This window comes from Dipodomys spectabilis, unplaced genomic scaffold (assembly GCF_019054845.1).
Source record: "Dipodomys spectabilis isolate Male_0828 unplaced genomic scaffold, ASM1905484v1 ptg000019l, whole genome shotgun sequence".
In the NCBI taxonomy this organism is placed as follows: Eukaryota; Metazoa; Chordata; class Mammalia; order Rodentia; family Heteromyidae; genus Dipodomys; species Dipodomys spectabilis.
Window position 1 is genome coordinate 15,451,386 of NW_024870696.1, and position 14,790 is coordinate 15,466,175.

Here is a 14,790-nt window from a genome sequence, read left to right on the forward strand (position 1 = left end):
AGAGTTCAGGCTCCATGACTAGACCCCTCCCCCCCCCAAAAAAGAAAGAAATTGTCTTAGTAGTGGTTAAGAATGAACTCATAACTTTACCTTCAAGTTAGTTTATCAGACACTTTCATTTATCAACCCTTCAAAAGACTTAAGATTTTGGTCTGTATAAAATAGAAGAGCATTAACATCTAGCAAACTTGTCTAACTAAAGCAGATTTTTTAATTTTGTACATGTGGTTTAATTCAGGACTTTGAGCTTCCTAGGTACTCTGTCACTTGTGCCCACCTCTAGTACTTGTTTGCTTTTTGTATTTTTTGGTTTTATATTTTTTGGTTTTGTTTTTATCTTGGGTCAGTCCCAGACTTCATAGCTGGCATTACAGAGTGATCCACAGCATCTGCTTCACTTGTGAATAAGGCCTTGCTAACTTTTTGAAGGACTAGCCTCAAAATGTAATCCTCTACATCTCAACCTCCTGAGTAGCTGCAATCACAGGCATGAAGCCTGTAGATTCTTAAAAATTCTTATTCTGGATATTGTTCAAATTAGGTATCACTTTGAGATTTTTTTTAGATGATAATATCTTTAAAAAAATGTTAGCTGAGAATAATCTCACTTTTCAATTTGATCAGAGTTAACTATTATTAAGTTATAATTCTATAAAAAGTTATAGGAAATGATGAATAAACTCAAAGTTAACTAACCAAAAATTTTCAATGTTAATGTAATATTTTCATATAAAAGTCATAATACACATGTGTATAGCAAGTCAACTTAACCTGTTTTACATCAGTTTCTTTGACTATAAAACATAATTAGTCATCTATTTTATAATATTGTTATGTATTCAATATATGTAAAGTACCACGTATCAGGCACATTTAGTTAAATGCTGAGTGTTGCTAACATTTTTTTTTTTTTTTGTCAATTGTGGGGCTTGAACTCTGGGCCTGGGTGCTGCCCCTCAGCTCTTCAGCTCAAGGCAAGCGTGCTACCACTTGAGCTACAGTGCTACTTCTGGTTTTCTGAGTGGTTAATTGGAGATAAGAGTCTCACAGACTGTCCAGGCTGGCTTTGAACAGCAATCTTCAGATCTCAGCCTCCTAAGTAACTACAATTATAGGCATGTGCCACCAGTGAGTGCCTGGCTACTAACGTGATTAATTAATGTTAAGTTAAAATTATTTTTCTGGTAGTGTATACTCAAAAAGATTATAAAATAATCTTGCATATTTTATTAATATTGGTAATTGGCAAACGGCCACCAAAGTCGTTAAATTTGGTGAATCTGATGCTGCTTTCGATGAGCATGTAGGCGTGTAAAGCTTCTTTCTCTTTTATTTGGGAGGGGAGGTTTTAAACAGAGGACTGAACCCAGGATGTTATACTTGCTAAGCAAGTGCTTTGCCACTAAGCTACATCCCAGCCTGCTGCTTTCTATTTTATTGAAAAATGCAAGTTCTTTAAAACACCATGAACAGGGGCTGGGAAGGTGGCTCAGTGGTAGAGTGCTTGCCTTGCATGCATGAGGCCCTGGGTTGGATTCCTCAGCACCACATAAGCAGAAAAAGCCGGAAGTGGTGCTATGGCTCAAATGGTAGGACGCTAGCCTTGAGCTGAAGAGCTCAGGGACAGTGCCTAGGCCCAAAGTTCAGGCCCCATGACCAACAAAAACAAAAAACACCATGAACGTCTTCTACTCATATTGCATATCTTTAGTCAAAAGTAAAGAAAATATATCAAAAAGATACTAGAGGAGTTTTAAGTATAGAGAACAGTCAGATTTACAAAAAAAAGGGGACAGAAGTGATATAATGGAAAATAGGGATGTTATTTTGGCTAAGGAAAAAGCTACGGCTAGCTGCCATTTGATCAGAGCTCATTTTCAGGATACAAAAGAAATTGAGCACATTCCATTGCTGTATGAGCATATACCACATAACAAATAAATAATCAAAATAACTGGTAATCTGTAATATAAACTAACAAACAGAAATGGAAATCTTTGAAAATATTAAAAGCCAATGGGATTTTTCCATTAAGTATTTTGAAATCACTGTCAGTGTTTTCTTACTTATGCCAGTGAAGGAAAAGGAAAAAGTCCCTTTAGTCCATGCAGAATTGAAGAAAGCCTTAGAATGTCGTTGAAATTACCTAAATAGAAATGTGACTACTACGAATTATCATTTTGGGTAATAATTGTATATGGGTGAGTAGAAATTTCTAAAACTAATATAAGACTTAAATCTATTTTGAGATCAGTATTCACCCTGTCTTTTGTATGTAAAAACAACAGAAAAATAAAAATAATTCAGATAGTCTGAAAAAGACTATAAATTTATATATGTTTTGAAATCTTCATTAACTGTGCCAACTATTTAACAATGTAATGCAAAGATTCATGTTTCTGGGCTTGGAAGGTAGCTCAGTGCATGCATGAGGCCATGGCTTCAATTCCTCAGAACCACATAAGCAGAAAAAGCTAGAAGTGGTACTGTGGCTCAAGTGGTAAAGTGCTAGCCTTGAGCTGAAGAGCTGAGGGACAGTACCCAGTCCCAGAGTCCAGGCCCCACAACTGACATTAAAAAAAAAAAAAAAAAAAGATTCATGCTTCTGATGACAATGTCAATAAATGACAATGAGTCATTCAGGAGATAAAGATACTAACCTCTACCTCTTTTATTAAAGCCCCAATAAGTTTTATAGAGGCAGCAACAGTCCATTTAATTCCTGGTTAGGAACTGAGCACCAAGCAGTGCTGAGCAAATGCTGGTTTGCCAGCTGGGGTGCGAAAAATAAACTAGGATATTTAAAAACTTGACCCATACAAATCCATTCATTATATTCAAATGAAAATTAAAAGTTATACCAAGCAATAGTGGTTCCTGCCCATAATTTTAGTTACTTGAGAGGCTAAGATCTGAGGGATGAAATTTAAAACCAGCCTGGGCAGACAAATCTGAGAGACTTATCTCCAATTAACCATAAAAAGCCAGAAGTAGAGGTATGCTTCAAGTGGTAGAACACCACTAGCCTTGTAAAGAAAAAGCTAAGGGAGAACATCTTGGCCCTCAATTCAAGCCCCAGTACCAACACAAATAAATAAGAAAGGAAGAAAAACATAAGTTTCCAGCATAATGAGAAAATCCAGAGAGAGATCATTTAACTAGGTATAACTATTGAATGCTTACTTTATATGCCATAAAAAGCCTTGAAGAAGGCAAATAAGGGCTTATACTCTTGTATACTCTTCAGTGAGACAAATCAAGCAAAATTTAGAAATAAAACATAGTATAAGCTGGGCAAGTCAGATGCCAGTGGCTCACACCTGTAATCCTAGCTACTCAGGCAGCTGAGATCTAAGGATCCAGGTTCAAGGCCAGCCCAAGCAGGACAGTCCATGAGACTCTTATCTCCAATAAATCGGAAGTGGCACTATAGAGCTCAAGAGGCGCTAGCCTTGAGCTGAAGAGCTGAGGGACAGCACCCAGGCCCAGAGTTCAAGCCCAATGACCAACAAAAAGCAAAAACAAGCAAACAAACAAAAAGCTGGGCGCCAGTGGCTCATGCCTGTAATCTTAACTACTCAGGAGGCTGAGATTTGGGGATTGAGGTTCAAAGCCAGCCTGGGCAGGAAAAGTCCATGAGAATCTTATCTCCAATTCACTACCAGAAAACCAGACGTGGTGCTGTAGTTCAAAGTGGTAGAGCACTAGCCTTTAGTGAAAAATCTCAGGCCCTGAATTCAAGCCCCACTAATGGGGGAAAACAAACAAGCAAAAGATAGTATATATTTTTTCAGAGAGGTAGAAGGTAATATTGCAGATTATAAAGATTCCCTTTGTCTTAACCTAACTGTATTTTAATTTACATTTTACTCTACTTTTCAATTTAACTTTTGTGCCAGTATTGCTTTGCAGTCTTGTTTGGCTTTTTTTTTTTTTTTTTTGGTCTGGTCATGGGGCCTGAACTCTGGGCCTGGACGCTGTCCCTCAGCTCTTCAGATAAAGGCTAGCACTCTGCCACTTGAGCCACAGTGCCACTTCAGTTTTTTTTTTTTTTTTTTTGTTTTTTTGCTTATGTGGTGCTGAGGAATCGAACCCAGGGCCTCATGCATGCAAGACAAGCGCTCTACCACTGAGCCACATTCCTAGCCCTTGCATGGCTTTTTTTGCTAAGGGCTGGTGCTCTATTACTTGAGCTACACCTCTAGTTCTCTGATTATTTCAAACTGAAAATTAAAAGAGAAAGAGGAGAAAGTTGTATTATAAGGGCAAGTTTTTATAAATCCCACAGAATGACTACAGGATTTTACAAAAACTAACCGTAACATCCTATTTTACTTAATAGGAAGTAAGATCATACTGCAACAATTTGCTTATTTTTTCATAGTTTAAAAGCTATGTTCTTTTTCCCAGTTAGCATTCTCATCTGCTTGAGCCATTACATAGAAATAAGGTTTAGAAAATAAGAGTATTTACCATACTTTATACAAATAAATTATTTTTGTATTGTTCTAGCTTTCTCTGTAGCAAAGCAAAACTTCTCAAACCAAACCCTTAAATTTTCTCCAATGACAAGAACAAATGACTGCTGTTAATGATTTTCAGATTTAAAGCAATGATTTCTCATATAAAACATTTTTCCTTGAGATCTGCCAAAGCTATGCCTCTCTAGACAAACTGCATCCTTGTTCTAAGAATTTTTCACTATATTGTCCAAGCTGACTAATTTTTACCTTGAATGCAAACCAAAAGAGAAGATACAATTTTTTTAAAGGATGACTAGTGGAAAGCCAAAAAAATATTTCTTCTACTTCTAATTTAATCCACATTGAATTATAAATAAATCAGCAGTGTAGAAATGAGTTTTATTATTACATAAACAACTATCCCACCTGTCTAAAACTTCACAAAGAATGGGTAGTTTCGATTAATATTTTAGCAGAGGAAACAGTTTGGACCACTTCTCTCACGTTAAGAAACAAATGGTTGACCTTTTCCTATGTACTATATATACATGTTTTCAACTGATACATTCTTTTTTCTAAGAATCTCTACAGACAAAATGGATAAAGGATAGCACTGTGTAAATCCTGTATTCATGAAGAAAAAGTTAAATGAAACTATCGATTTTCATAGGATTATTTTTCAAGCTAAGTTCTGTCCCTTGACATGTATAGCATCATAAAAATGTTCAGTTTTTTTGGCAACTACACTTGGCCTATTTTCATATGAATGGGAAAGGATTCTGAAGAAAAAGTCAAATTAACAGGATGGAAATTGGTATTATATCTTTAATTCTTCAACACACTTCAGCATAAAAATGAAGAATGAAAAGAATGAACATCTGTGTATGATGTAACTCAAGCAGTCAGTAAATTGTGTAAGAAATTTGTTTTGTATTTTCTTAAGAAAAGCAATTCTGGCTCGACAGACTTAATTCACTTGGTGGGTTTGTTACAAAACCAAATGTCACTACATCAAAAGGATGATTTTTAACTTATCTAACAAATATTCCATTTTTTTCAAGTCCATCATGTTTGTGCCAAATGGTCCATCATCTCACAATCTAGAAACTCTTTGCAAAATAGTACATAGATGAAACATGTGAAGATTACCAAAATATAGAATTATGTAGATGCTTTTAGTATATGCTTCTCATTTTCTCATCTCATTTTTACCATTTTCCCTCTTTTGGTCTTTAATTCTTGGATAATCCTCACACATATGTGTCTCATTTTACTAGAGAACCCAAAAGCAGATTAGGGGGAGGAAATATGTAAAAAAACAACAACAACAACAAAAAACACTAGGTTCACAGGTTAAGTTTTGTTAAATTTCAGTTAGTCCTGGACAAAATTCATTTTTCTTTCTCTCCCTCCCACCTTCCCTCTCTCTCTCTCTCACACACACACACACACACACACCACCACCACCAAGCACAGTATGAAGCAAATAATGGTGCCAGCTGAGTTACTAGGGATAGCAATGAAGAGTTGACCTGTGCAAATATGCCATCCAAATACACTGACTGTATTTAAACAGAAACTAAAACAGTTACTATGACAATAGGAAAGCCCAAAAGGGATCATTTAATTAGATAAACCAACAAATATTAAATGCTTTCTTCTATAATAAAAAATAAGCTTATCATGCTCTATTGACGAGCTGCTCACTTAAGCTATGGTAAGATAAGGATCCAGTTGGGACTAAGGGAAAGATGATGAGTTCATTTCTGCACATTTTATTGTAGTCAAGCAATAGATTAGTCTCAATCAATAGTTTAGCATATAAAATGTTATGATGCCCTAAGAATAAGGTAAATAGCTAGACAGACAGATTAGGCTAGATGTGTGTCATTAAGCAACAGGTTAGAAAAACCTGAAAGAGCCTACTCCACTGAGATTTTTTTTAAAGTAGACAAATGCCTTCTTAAGAATACCTTTAAGAGGCCGGGCATCAGTGGCTCCCGCCTGTAATCTTAGCTACTCAGAAGGCTGAGATCTGAGGATCATGGTTTAAAGCCAGCCCCAGGCAGGAAAGTCTATGAAACTCTTATCTCCAATAAACCACCAGAAAACTGGAAGTGGCATTGTGGCTCAAGTGGTAGAGTGCTTGTCTTGAGCTGAAGAGCTGAGGGACAGCACCCAAGCCCAGAGTTCAGATCCCACAACCGACACAAAAAAAGAAGAATATATTTAAGAGAAAGGCAGAGATAGAGGACCAATAAAACAAAAGCCAGTGCACACGGTATGCCCAAGAGATACTGGTACTGGTACTAACACCTTAATCACCAAATTAAGATGAGGTTTGAGAGCTATGAGGTCAGTGGGGACCAAATTTCTTTTGAACAGAGAATGAGGTAATAGCATGCTGAGCAAAAAAGAGAGAACAGGGTACCAAGTAAAATATGTGAAGACAGTGAAGAATAAGATTCTAAGTCATGAGGACAAAGAGAACTGAAATAAAGTCATTAGAAATCAAAATGAAGATCTAATACTTTCTCCAAATTAACAGCTACCTCTCAATGTTTGCCTCATCTACTTTAACTCAAAAGAGTAACCATGTTTCTTCCACAACTGCCAAAGAGAAAATACAGACATTAACAGAAAACCTTTCCAGATTCCACTAAACAACTTTGCTAGTGGTTCCCTCCCATTCTTTCTCTCTGACTATCTACACAAACACATACAGAGAACTTAAGATCTATACCAAGCTGAACAATAAAAAGAAAAGATCTCTGAGTTAGATATCATAGCATTAGGATTTGTCATTTTCTCAGCTAATTAAAAAAATTGTTTTTTCTAGAAGATACAAATTATTAAATATAATGAACAGTTCATTTGGGGTTTCTTTTCATTTAAATACCTAAAAATTATTCATATTTTGCTGAAAATAATAATACATTATTGGTTAAATCATTCTTGACATTTATAAATGCTGTAAGGTATAGAATAAGGTGATGATCCTTAGCCAAATAATATATAAAATATAGAACTGTCTTAGTACTAAACTAAATCTCCACAGTTAAATAATTTATGTCAACCAGGCAAACAATTCCATCAACATCCATTTGAACTACTCTTCAAAATTCATATTAAAACATCTGCCAACTACAAAAGAACTTTGATCAATGTCTTCAGCTAATGTATTAAACTTCATTGCAACCTACTCTTCCATTCCTTAAAAGCATTACCAAAATGGCTGAAACACTGTCATTTTAAAAGATGGCCCACTGCTAAGTAAACCTAAGTTTAAGAAAAACCTGAATGGCAAAAGGCTAATTCATATTAAAGTACATCTCAAATATTAAGGTAAAAACCGCTAATTTTTCAGCTTAGAAACCTTGCAGTGATTTAAGAATACATATATTTAAGCCAGGCGCCAGTGGCTCACGCTTGTAATCCTAGCTACTCAGGAGGCTGAGATCCGAGGATTGAGGTTCAAAGCCAGCCCAGGCAGGAAAGTCCGTGAGACTCTTATCTCCAATAAACCACTAGAAAACCGGAAGTGGCACTGTGGCTCAAGTGGTAGAGCGCTCGCCTTGAGTTGAAGAGTGCAAGGACAGTGCCCAAGCCCAGAGTTCAAACCCCACAACTGATAAAAAATGAAAATTAAAAAAATTTAAAAAAAGAATACATATATTTATAACTGAGTTTCATACAAATTACTGATTAATAAAGAGCAACACACAGTGATATAAAAAACACACAGTGACATTAACTCACCTAAATAGGGAATGCAAGGTGTCATCTTTAAGCTACTTATATAGTCTCTGAGTCTTTTGTAGTTATCTTCTTTACTCATTACATATTCTAATTTTTCAAAGGTAGCTTTGTCTTTTCGACTTAAGAGCTAAAACACAAACAGAAAAACCTGTTGTTAGAAGAGAAACTACACTCATTACCTAACTTACAGACCTGTGACCCATCTATATATTACCTTTATAATAACAATAAAAAAAAAAATTTAGGGGATGGGCAGGTGGCTCAGTGATAGAGTGCTTGCCTTGTATGCATGAGGCCCTGGGTTCCATTCCTCAGCACCACATAAGCCAAAACAAACCGAAGTGGCTCTGTGGTTCAAGTGGCAGAGCACTAACCTTGAGCTGAAGAGCTGAGGGACAGTGCCCAGGGCCCAGAGTTCAGGCCCCATGACCAACAAAAAAAGAAAGAGAGAGAGAGAGAGAAACTAATTTCTTGGCCCTCTTAACTTTTCCTGGCATGTAAAGAACTACATGGTCTAATATATATGCAATTTATATTTTATAATTTCCATAAAGAACAACTAGATTAATAAAATCCATTTTGAGATGTGGGAGGATTATTTATAATAAGTACACAGATATAAAGTACTAATTAGCTGTCCATTATAGGTTATTTCCCTTAGTGACAGCAGAAAATTGAGGATTATTGTTTTTTTCTCAAATCTTTTTCCACTATTAGTATTATCTTTACAGGTCATTTTATTATATTCTACATTTTAAAAAAAGAAAGAATATGTGCTTCATAATGTTCTAACTCCACAATTTTGGAACCAGAGTCCCAAAATTCTTGTAGCTCAGAGTATAAAACTTTTGGCAAAGCTTAAAATGCTTTATTGGTATTAATGAAGGAAGACTCCCCCACAGATTTCCACATGTTCCTGGCTAGTTCTACACTGCTTCATGAACTTGAAAGTCACCACTGAAAATGCAAAATTCTCAGACTACTCATTTTTGATATGCATTTCCAATGGTATATGCAAATGCATTCATTTGCCTAAGCAAACATTTACTTATTATATACCTAAGGTACAGACTGGTGATTCTTTACATCATGACAATTATCTGTCCCTGCTATGACTATATTAAATTGGTTAATTTTCAACTTTGTAACTAATATAAATGAATTACCTCCTAATCTAAGAAGTTCATATCAATAACAAACCTTTTATCCTTCCATACCTAATTCCCTTTCTGTCTTTAAGAAATAAGCAGTAACCACTATCCTAAATTTGGGGTTTGTCATTTCTTTGGGTTTTATTTATCTGAAGAGCATTATTTATAGTCTTCTGATTTTTTTTTTTGGGGGGGGGGGGGGATGGTCATGGGGCTTGAACTCTGGGCCTGGGTGCTGTCCCTCGGTTCTGTAGCTCAAGGCCAGCGCTCTACCACTTGAGCCACTGAGCCACTTCTGGTTTTCTGGTGGTTTATTGGAGATAGTCTCATGGACTTTCCTGCCCAGGCTGGCTTTGGACCATGATCCTCAGATCTCAGCCTCCTGAGTAGCTAGGATTACAGGTGTGAGCCACCAGCACCCAGCTTCTTCTCATACTTTTGCTCTATGGCTATCATTCTACTGAGCCATGTCTCCAATCCTGACAAATGTTTGCTGTTTTTTTTTCATTTTGGTTTTTTGTTTTTGTTTTTTCATTTTGGTAGTGTTGGGAATCCACAGGCTGAAACATGGTAAGTGCACATTCTAGCATTGAGTTATAGCCTTAGCCTGATAACTGTTTTGTTTACTTAACATTTGATATTCTAAAGTTTTACCCATGAAGTTCTAAATAGCTATAGTTCACTCATTTCCATTGCTTACACATTATTTCACCTGTAAAACATCTTTACTGCGATTATCTAAAATTTTTTCTAATTTTTTTTTTTTTGGCCAGTCCTGGAGCTTGAACTCAGGGCTGTACACTGTCCTTGAGCCTCTCTGTACTCAAGGCTAGTGCTCTACCACTTGAGCCACAGTGCCACTTCTGATTTCTTTTGCTTTGTTTTTTCAATTGTTTTTCTTTTTTAATTTTCTGGGCCTCAAGTTCTCTTGGCATTTTCACTCAAAGCTAATGATCTAGCAGTTGAGTCATACCTCCTGTGTTAGAGTCTCACAGAAGTTTTCTGCCAGGCCTAGCTTCCAACAACGATCCTTAGATTTCAGCCTCCTGAATATTTAAGATTACAGGTGTGAACCACCAACACCTGGTTTTCAAGTATCTTTTGATAGAAAGTCTTTAATATTGCAAAACTGGTTTGATATAGTTTGACATATACCAACACATCATCTTTACTCTCATTTTAGCATCTTATCTAAACTTTTAGCATCTTATCTAAAAAAATCCCTACATATACCAAGCAAGAGATCCATTTGTGCCATACCAAATAGTCATTCTTATTTTTCCTTCTAACAACTCTGATTTTGCATTTTGCATTTAAGTCTTGAATTAATCTGATAGTCATTTCTGTAAATGGCATATGGGCTCAATTTACTTTTCTCCAAACTAATAACCTATTTTGAAGCTCCAATAAATAAATGGCCACTCATTTCTTCACCAGTTTATACTAGTTCCATTGTCATATTTCAGAGTTCTAAAGAAACATTTTTCTACTTCTAGGTCTATATTTGATTTTTTTTAAATTTAATGTTATTGTCAAGGTCATATACAGAGGGATTATAGTTATATACATTAAGATAATGAGTACATTTCTTGTTGATGAGTATATTTGGTTTTGTTGATAGATGTAGCTAAATCAGTTCAAGGTATACAATAGTTTTAATATCTGTACAGGCAAGTACTCATGTCCTCATTCCTGTTTTCTTCTTCAGGATGTCTTGGCTATCCTTAAACCTGTACATTTCAATATAAATTTTATAATTGATCTTTCCTCCAAGCATTACTAGGACACAAATGACAAGTTAAAATTGCATATATTTAAGGCATACAATGGGTTTTGATATATACATATAATTAATAATGCCATCATTTCACAATTACAATTTGTGTGTATGGATCAGTAGGAACATTTCAGATATATTCTTTCAGCAAATTTTATGTATAAATATAAAATTATTAACTATAATCATGTTATATATTAAATTTCAGTAACATCTGTTCCACATAATGAAATTTTGTGCCTACTGTACACCTCCCAGCTTCTCCAAACCCCTACAAACTACCCTTTTACTCTGTCTCTACTAAGAACAACTTTACATTTAGAATTTCCTTTTTTTTTTTTTTTTTCAGTCAGTTGTAAGCTTGAACTCTGGGCCTGGATGCTGTCCCTCAGCTCTATCAGCTCAAGGCAAGAGCTCTACCACGTAAGCCACAGCGCCACTTCCGGTTTTCTTATGATTAACTGGAAAGTCTCATGGACTTTCCTGCCTGGGCTGACTTTGAATCGCAATCCTCAGATCTCAGCCTCCTCAGTAGCTAGGATTACACGCATGAGCCACTGGTGCCCAGCTTTAAAGTATTAAATACAAACAAATTTAGCTGAGTCTATAAAGTTTTACCTATGTAATCTAAATTTAAGAATACCTGAAAGACTGCGTACAGTATCATGTCACTCAAACATGAGTGTTAAACTGTTCATTAAATATTTAAACATTTGTATGTGTCAAAATTTTTATCTTTCTTGTTAAAGTAATACACTGAAATATGTTAGTATCAGAATATACAGCAACATCACATAATTCCTTATTTACTACAGATCTTCCTCTTTTTTTTTTTTTTTGGTCAGTCGTGGGGCCTGAACTTGGCCTGGGTGCTGTCCCTCAGCAATTCAGCTCAAGCTAGCATTCTACCACTTGAGCCACAGTGCCACTTCTGGCTTTTTCTGCTTATGTGGTGCTGAGGAATCGAACCCAGGGTCTCATGCATGCAAGGTAAGCACTCTACCACTCAGCTACCTTCCCAGTCCCTCTTCCATTATTTTTAAAACTAAAAAAAAGTAATGACATCAGGAAAATTTCTGAAAGCCCAGTTTAGATATGCAATCTTACTAAATGTACAATCTTGAGTAAATGTAACTTTTTAACATTCATACTTCATGAGATGAAAACTGATTGTAAAAAATGCTTAGAGGTTACAAAAAAAAAAACAACCCAAAACTAAACAAGCAATAAACGATTCTACTCATAAATTACATGGCAAAACGGATAGAATGTTTAAGGAGAGAACTAAGTACAAAATAATTTTTAAATTCTCATCTATTGTAATAACATTAGTCTTAGTAAGTGCGAAAGAACTAATATTGCTTTACTTCTTACCAGAAGCCTAACTTTGATTAACTAAGGAAGATTACTCACCGCCCATGTTTTAGTCAACCTGAAAATCGGGGCACTCTGTAAGCCAGAAACCACTGCCATGAGTGCGTGAAGGTTATTAAGCTCATACAACTTCTAAAGATTTAAGAAAAGGGGAGAAGGAAAAAAAATTTTAATGGGTATAAGAAAACTATAGATAACATGCAATTTAGGAAATTGGTAATATTCCATATATATTTATTACCTTCATTGTTCAGATCTGTCATTTAGAGTACCTACTATGTTTAAAGTGGGCTCCCCCAATAAAACTTCCATATCTACTTTGATGTTCCCCAGCTCAGGGAAATAAATTTATCTCTAACTGGAATTTTTGTTGTTGTTCTTTTTTTTAAGTATGCTCTCATTTACCTCTAACCAAACTTTTTTTATACTGTCATATTTCTAAGCTTATGTTACAGTTTAAAGAAAGGGTTTCTTTAGAATACTCATCTGGTCTCCTGCCTAAGACTCCTATTTTTCTAAGTATGGAGTTCAAAACCTCTTCACAGAACTCATGCTTCTTCCTGTCATGCTTCTTCCTGACTAAATGTTTCTCATTCATTCTGAGATATTATTTTTATACTCTGATCCAGGAAACGCTTATCTAAGACTATACTCCATTAGTTTTCCAAGAAATCCACTCAACATTTATTATTGCTAATTTCCAGATTTGTCATACTAAATGATATTTATATCACAAAGGTACTGTCCTAAAAAAATCAGTTATTTTATAAATATTCCAACTATGTTACTAGAAAAGCTTGAGGCAAAAAAAAAAAATGCTAAGAGTGGCACACTTAATTGAAAACCCAAAGAAAGCAAATAAACACACAATAATAGGTACAAAACAGTATATAAATCTTTACATAGGAAAGTTATATAGTCTAGTTGGGAAAATTCACTCAACAAATAAATGTTAAACATTTATAATGGACTAAGTACATTTTATACTCTATATATGCCAAAAATGAAAAGAACTATAAAGAAACAAAATTCTGCTTTGATACTACTGCCTCAACTCCTCCAAGAGTTTTCATTTTCAGCAACTATCACTAATGATAATTTGGTCCTATTGCTCTTATCTCTTTACAGGTGTTGATACACAATGCTAGTGATTCTGTCTGTGGAATAATATTTTAAAGGAAGGCATATAATAGCTAGCTTTATAACAAAGCAAATACAGAATAGAGATAATTAACAGGCAGGAAAAAATAATTTTGAACTTTGCCATTATATACTAGAAGTCTGAATAGGAATGAAGTGATATGATGAGAAAGATAGGGCTAAAACTCAGAAGTATTTTTTAACTACCAAAAATATTAGAAAACAGTAATAGAAATTCAGAGTTGATGAGAAATGTAATTGATTTCAATTAGCTAAAAACCCAGTATCTAAAGTGTCACAGAGAATGTTTCAAAGCTTTTTATGACAACTTTGGTGGGGGGGGGGGGGGGGTGGTTCGGGGGTAGCGGGGAGGATTGGGTGGCGGGGCGGGGTGGGGGGGGAGGATGGGAAGGGGAAACAAAGGAGGAGGCTATAATGCTTGGTAAGAAATGTACTCATTATCTTGCCCATGTAATTGTAACCCCTCTGTACAGTATTTTCACAATAAAAAAACACTTTTTATGATACTTCTGCAAAGTATCTATTTGTATAAGCTAATTCTGCCATCTAGTGCTACAAAATGTTAGAATGTACCTGGTTTTATATGATGAAAGAAAATGCAACATAAAACTATTGTAAGCCTGGTATGTTCACTTTACTATTTTTCATTCACAAATGAAGTTATATGTTACAAGAATCCTAACGGAGGACTGGGAAGGTGGCTCAGTGGTAGAGTGCTTGCCTTGCATGCATGAGGCCCTGGGTTCGATTCCTCAGCACCACATAAGCAAAAAGAAAGTAACAGGAAGTGGCGCTGTGGCTCAAGTGGTAGAGCACTAGCCTTGAGATGAAGAGTTGAGGGACAGCGCCCAAGCCCAGAGTTCAGGCCCCACGACTGGACCCCCCAAAAAAATGAAAAAAAAAAAAGAATCCTAACAGATGAATGTGGCTATGATTACTTTTTAGTGAACTTGCAAATTTGGAGTCGTTACAGATTTATCTTAGTTGTCTTTTTGTAGACTGTACTGTTTCACAATTTTCTCTAAATGCTGATTATCCTTGAAATCCAAACTCTATACTTTTATCTAGGTCACACAGTAACTTCTCTATTTAGTTGTAAACATCA

General features: G+C 35.5%; 1 protein-coding gene across 2 annotated transcripts in view; it reads right to left on the reverse strand.

The window, feature by feature from the left end:
* Positions 1-14,790, reverse strand: part of Ralgps2 (Ral GEF with PH domain and SH3 binding motif 2) — a 136,689-nt gene that overhangs the window by 62,774 nt on the left and 59,125 nt on the right. For both annotated transcript variants that reach the window (XM_042674682.1, XM_042674681.1), the window contains exons 7-8: positions 12,564-12,656; positions 8,223-8,349 (exon numbers count right to left, since the gene is read on the reverse strand). In XM_042674682.1, coding sequence (XP_042530616.1) covers positions 8,223-8,349; positions 12,564-12,656 — 220 coding nt within the window. The remainder of the gene's footprint in view (positions 1-8,222; positions 8,350-12,563; positions 12,657-14,790) is intronic.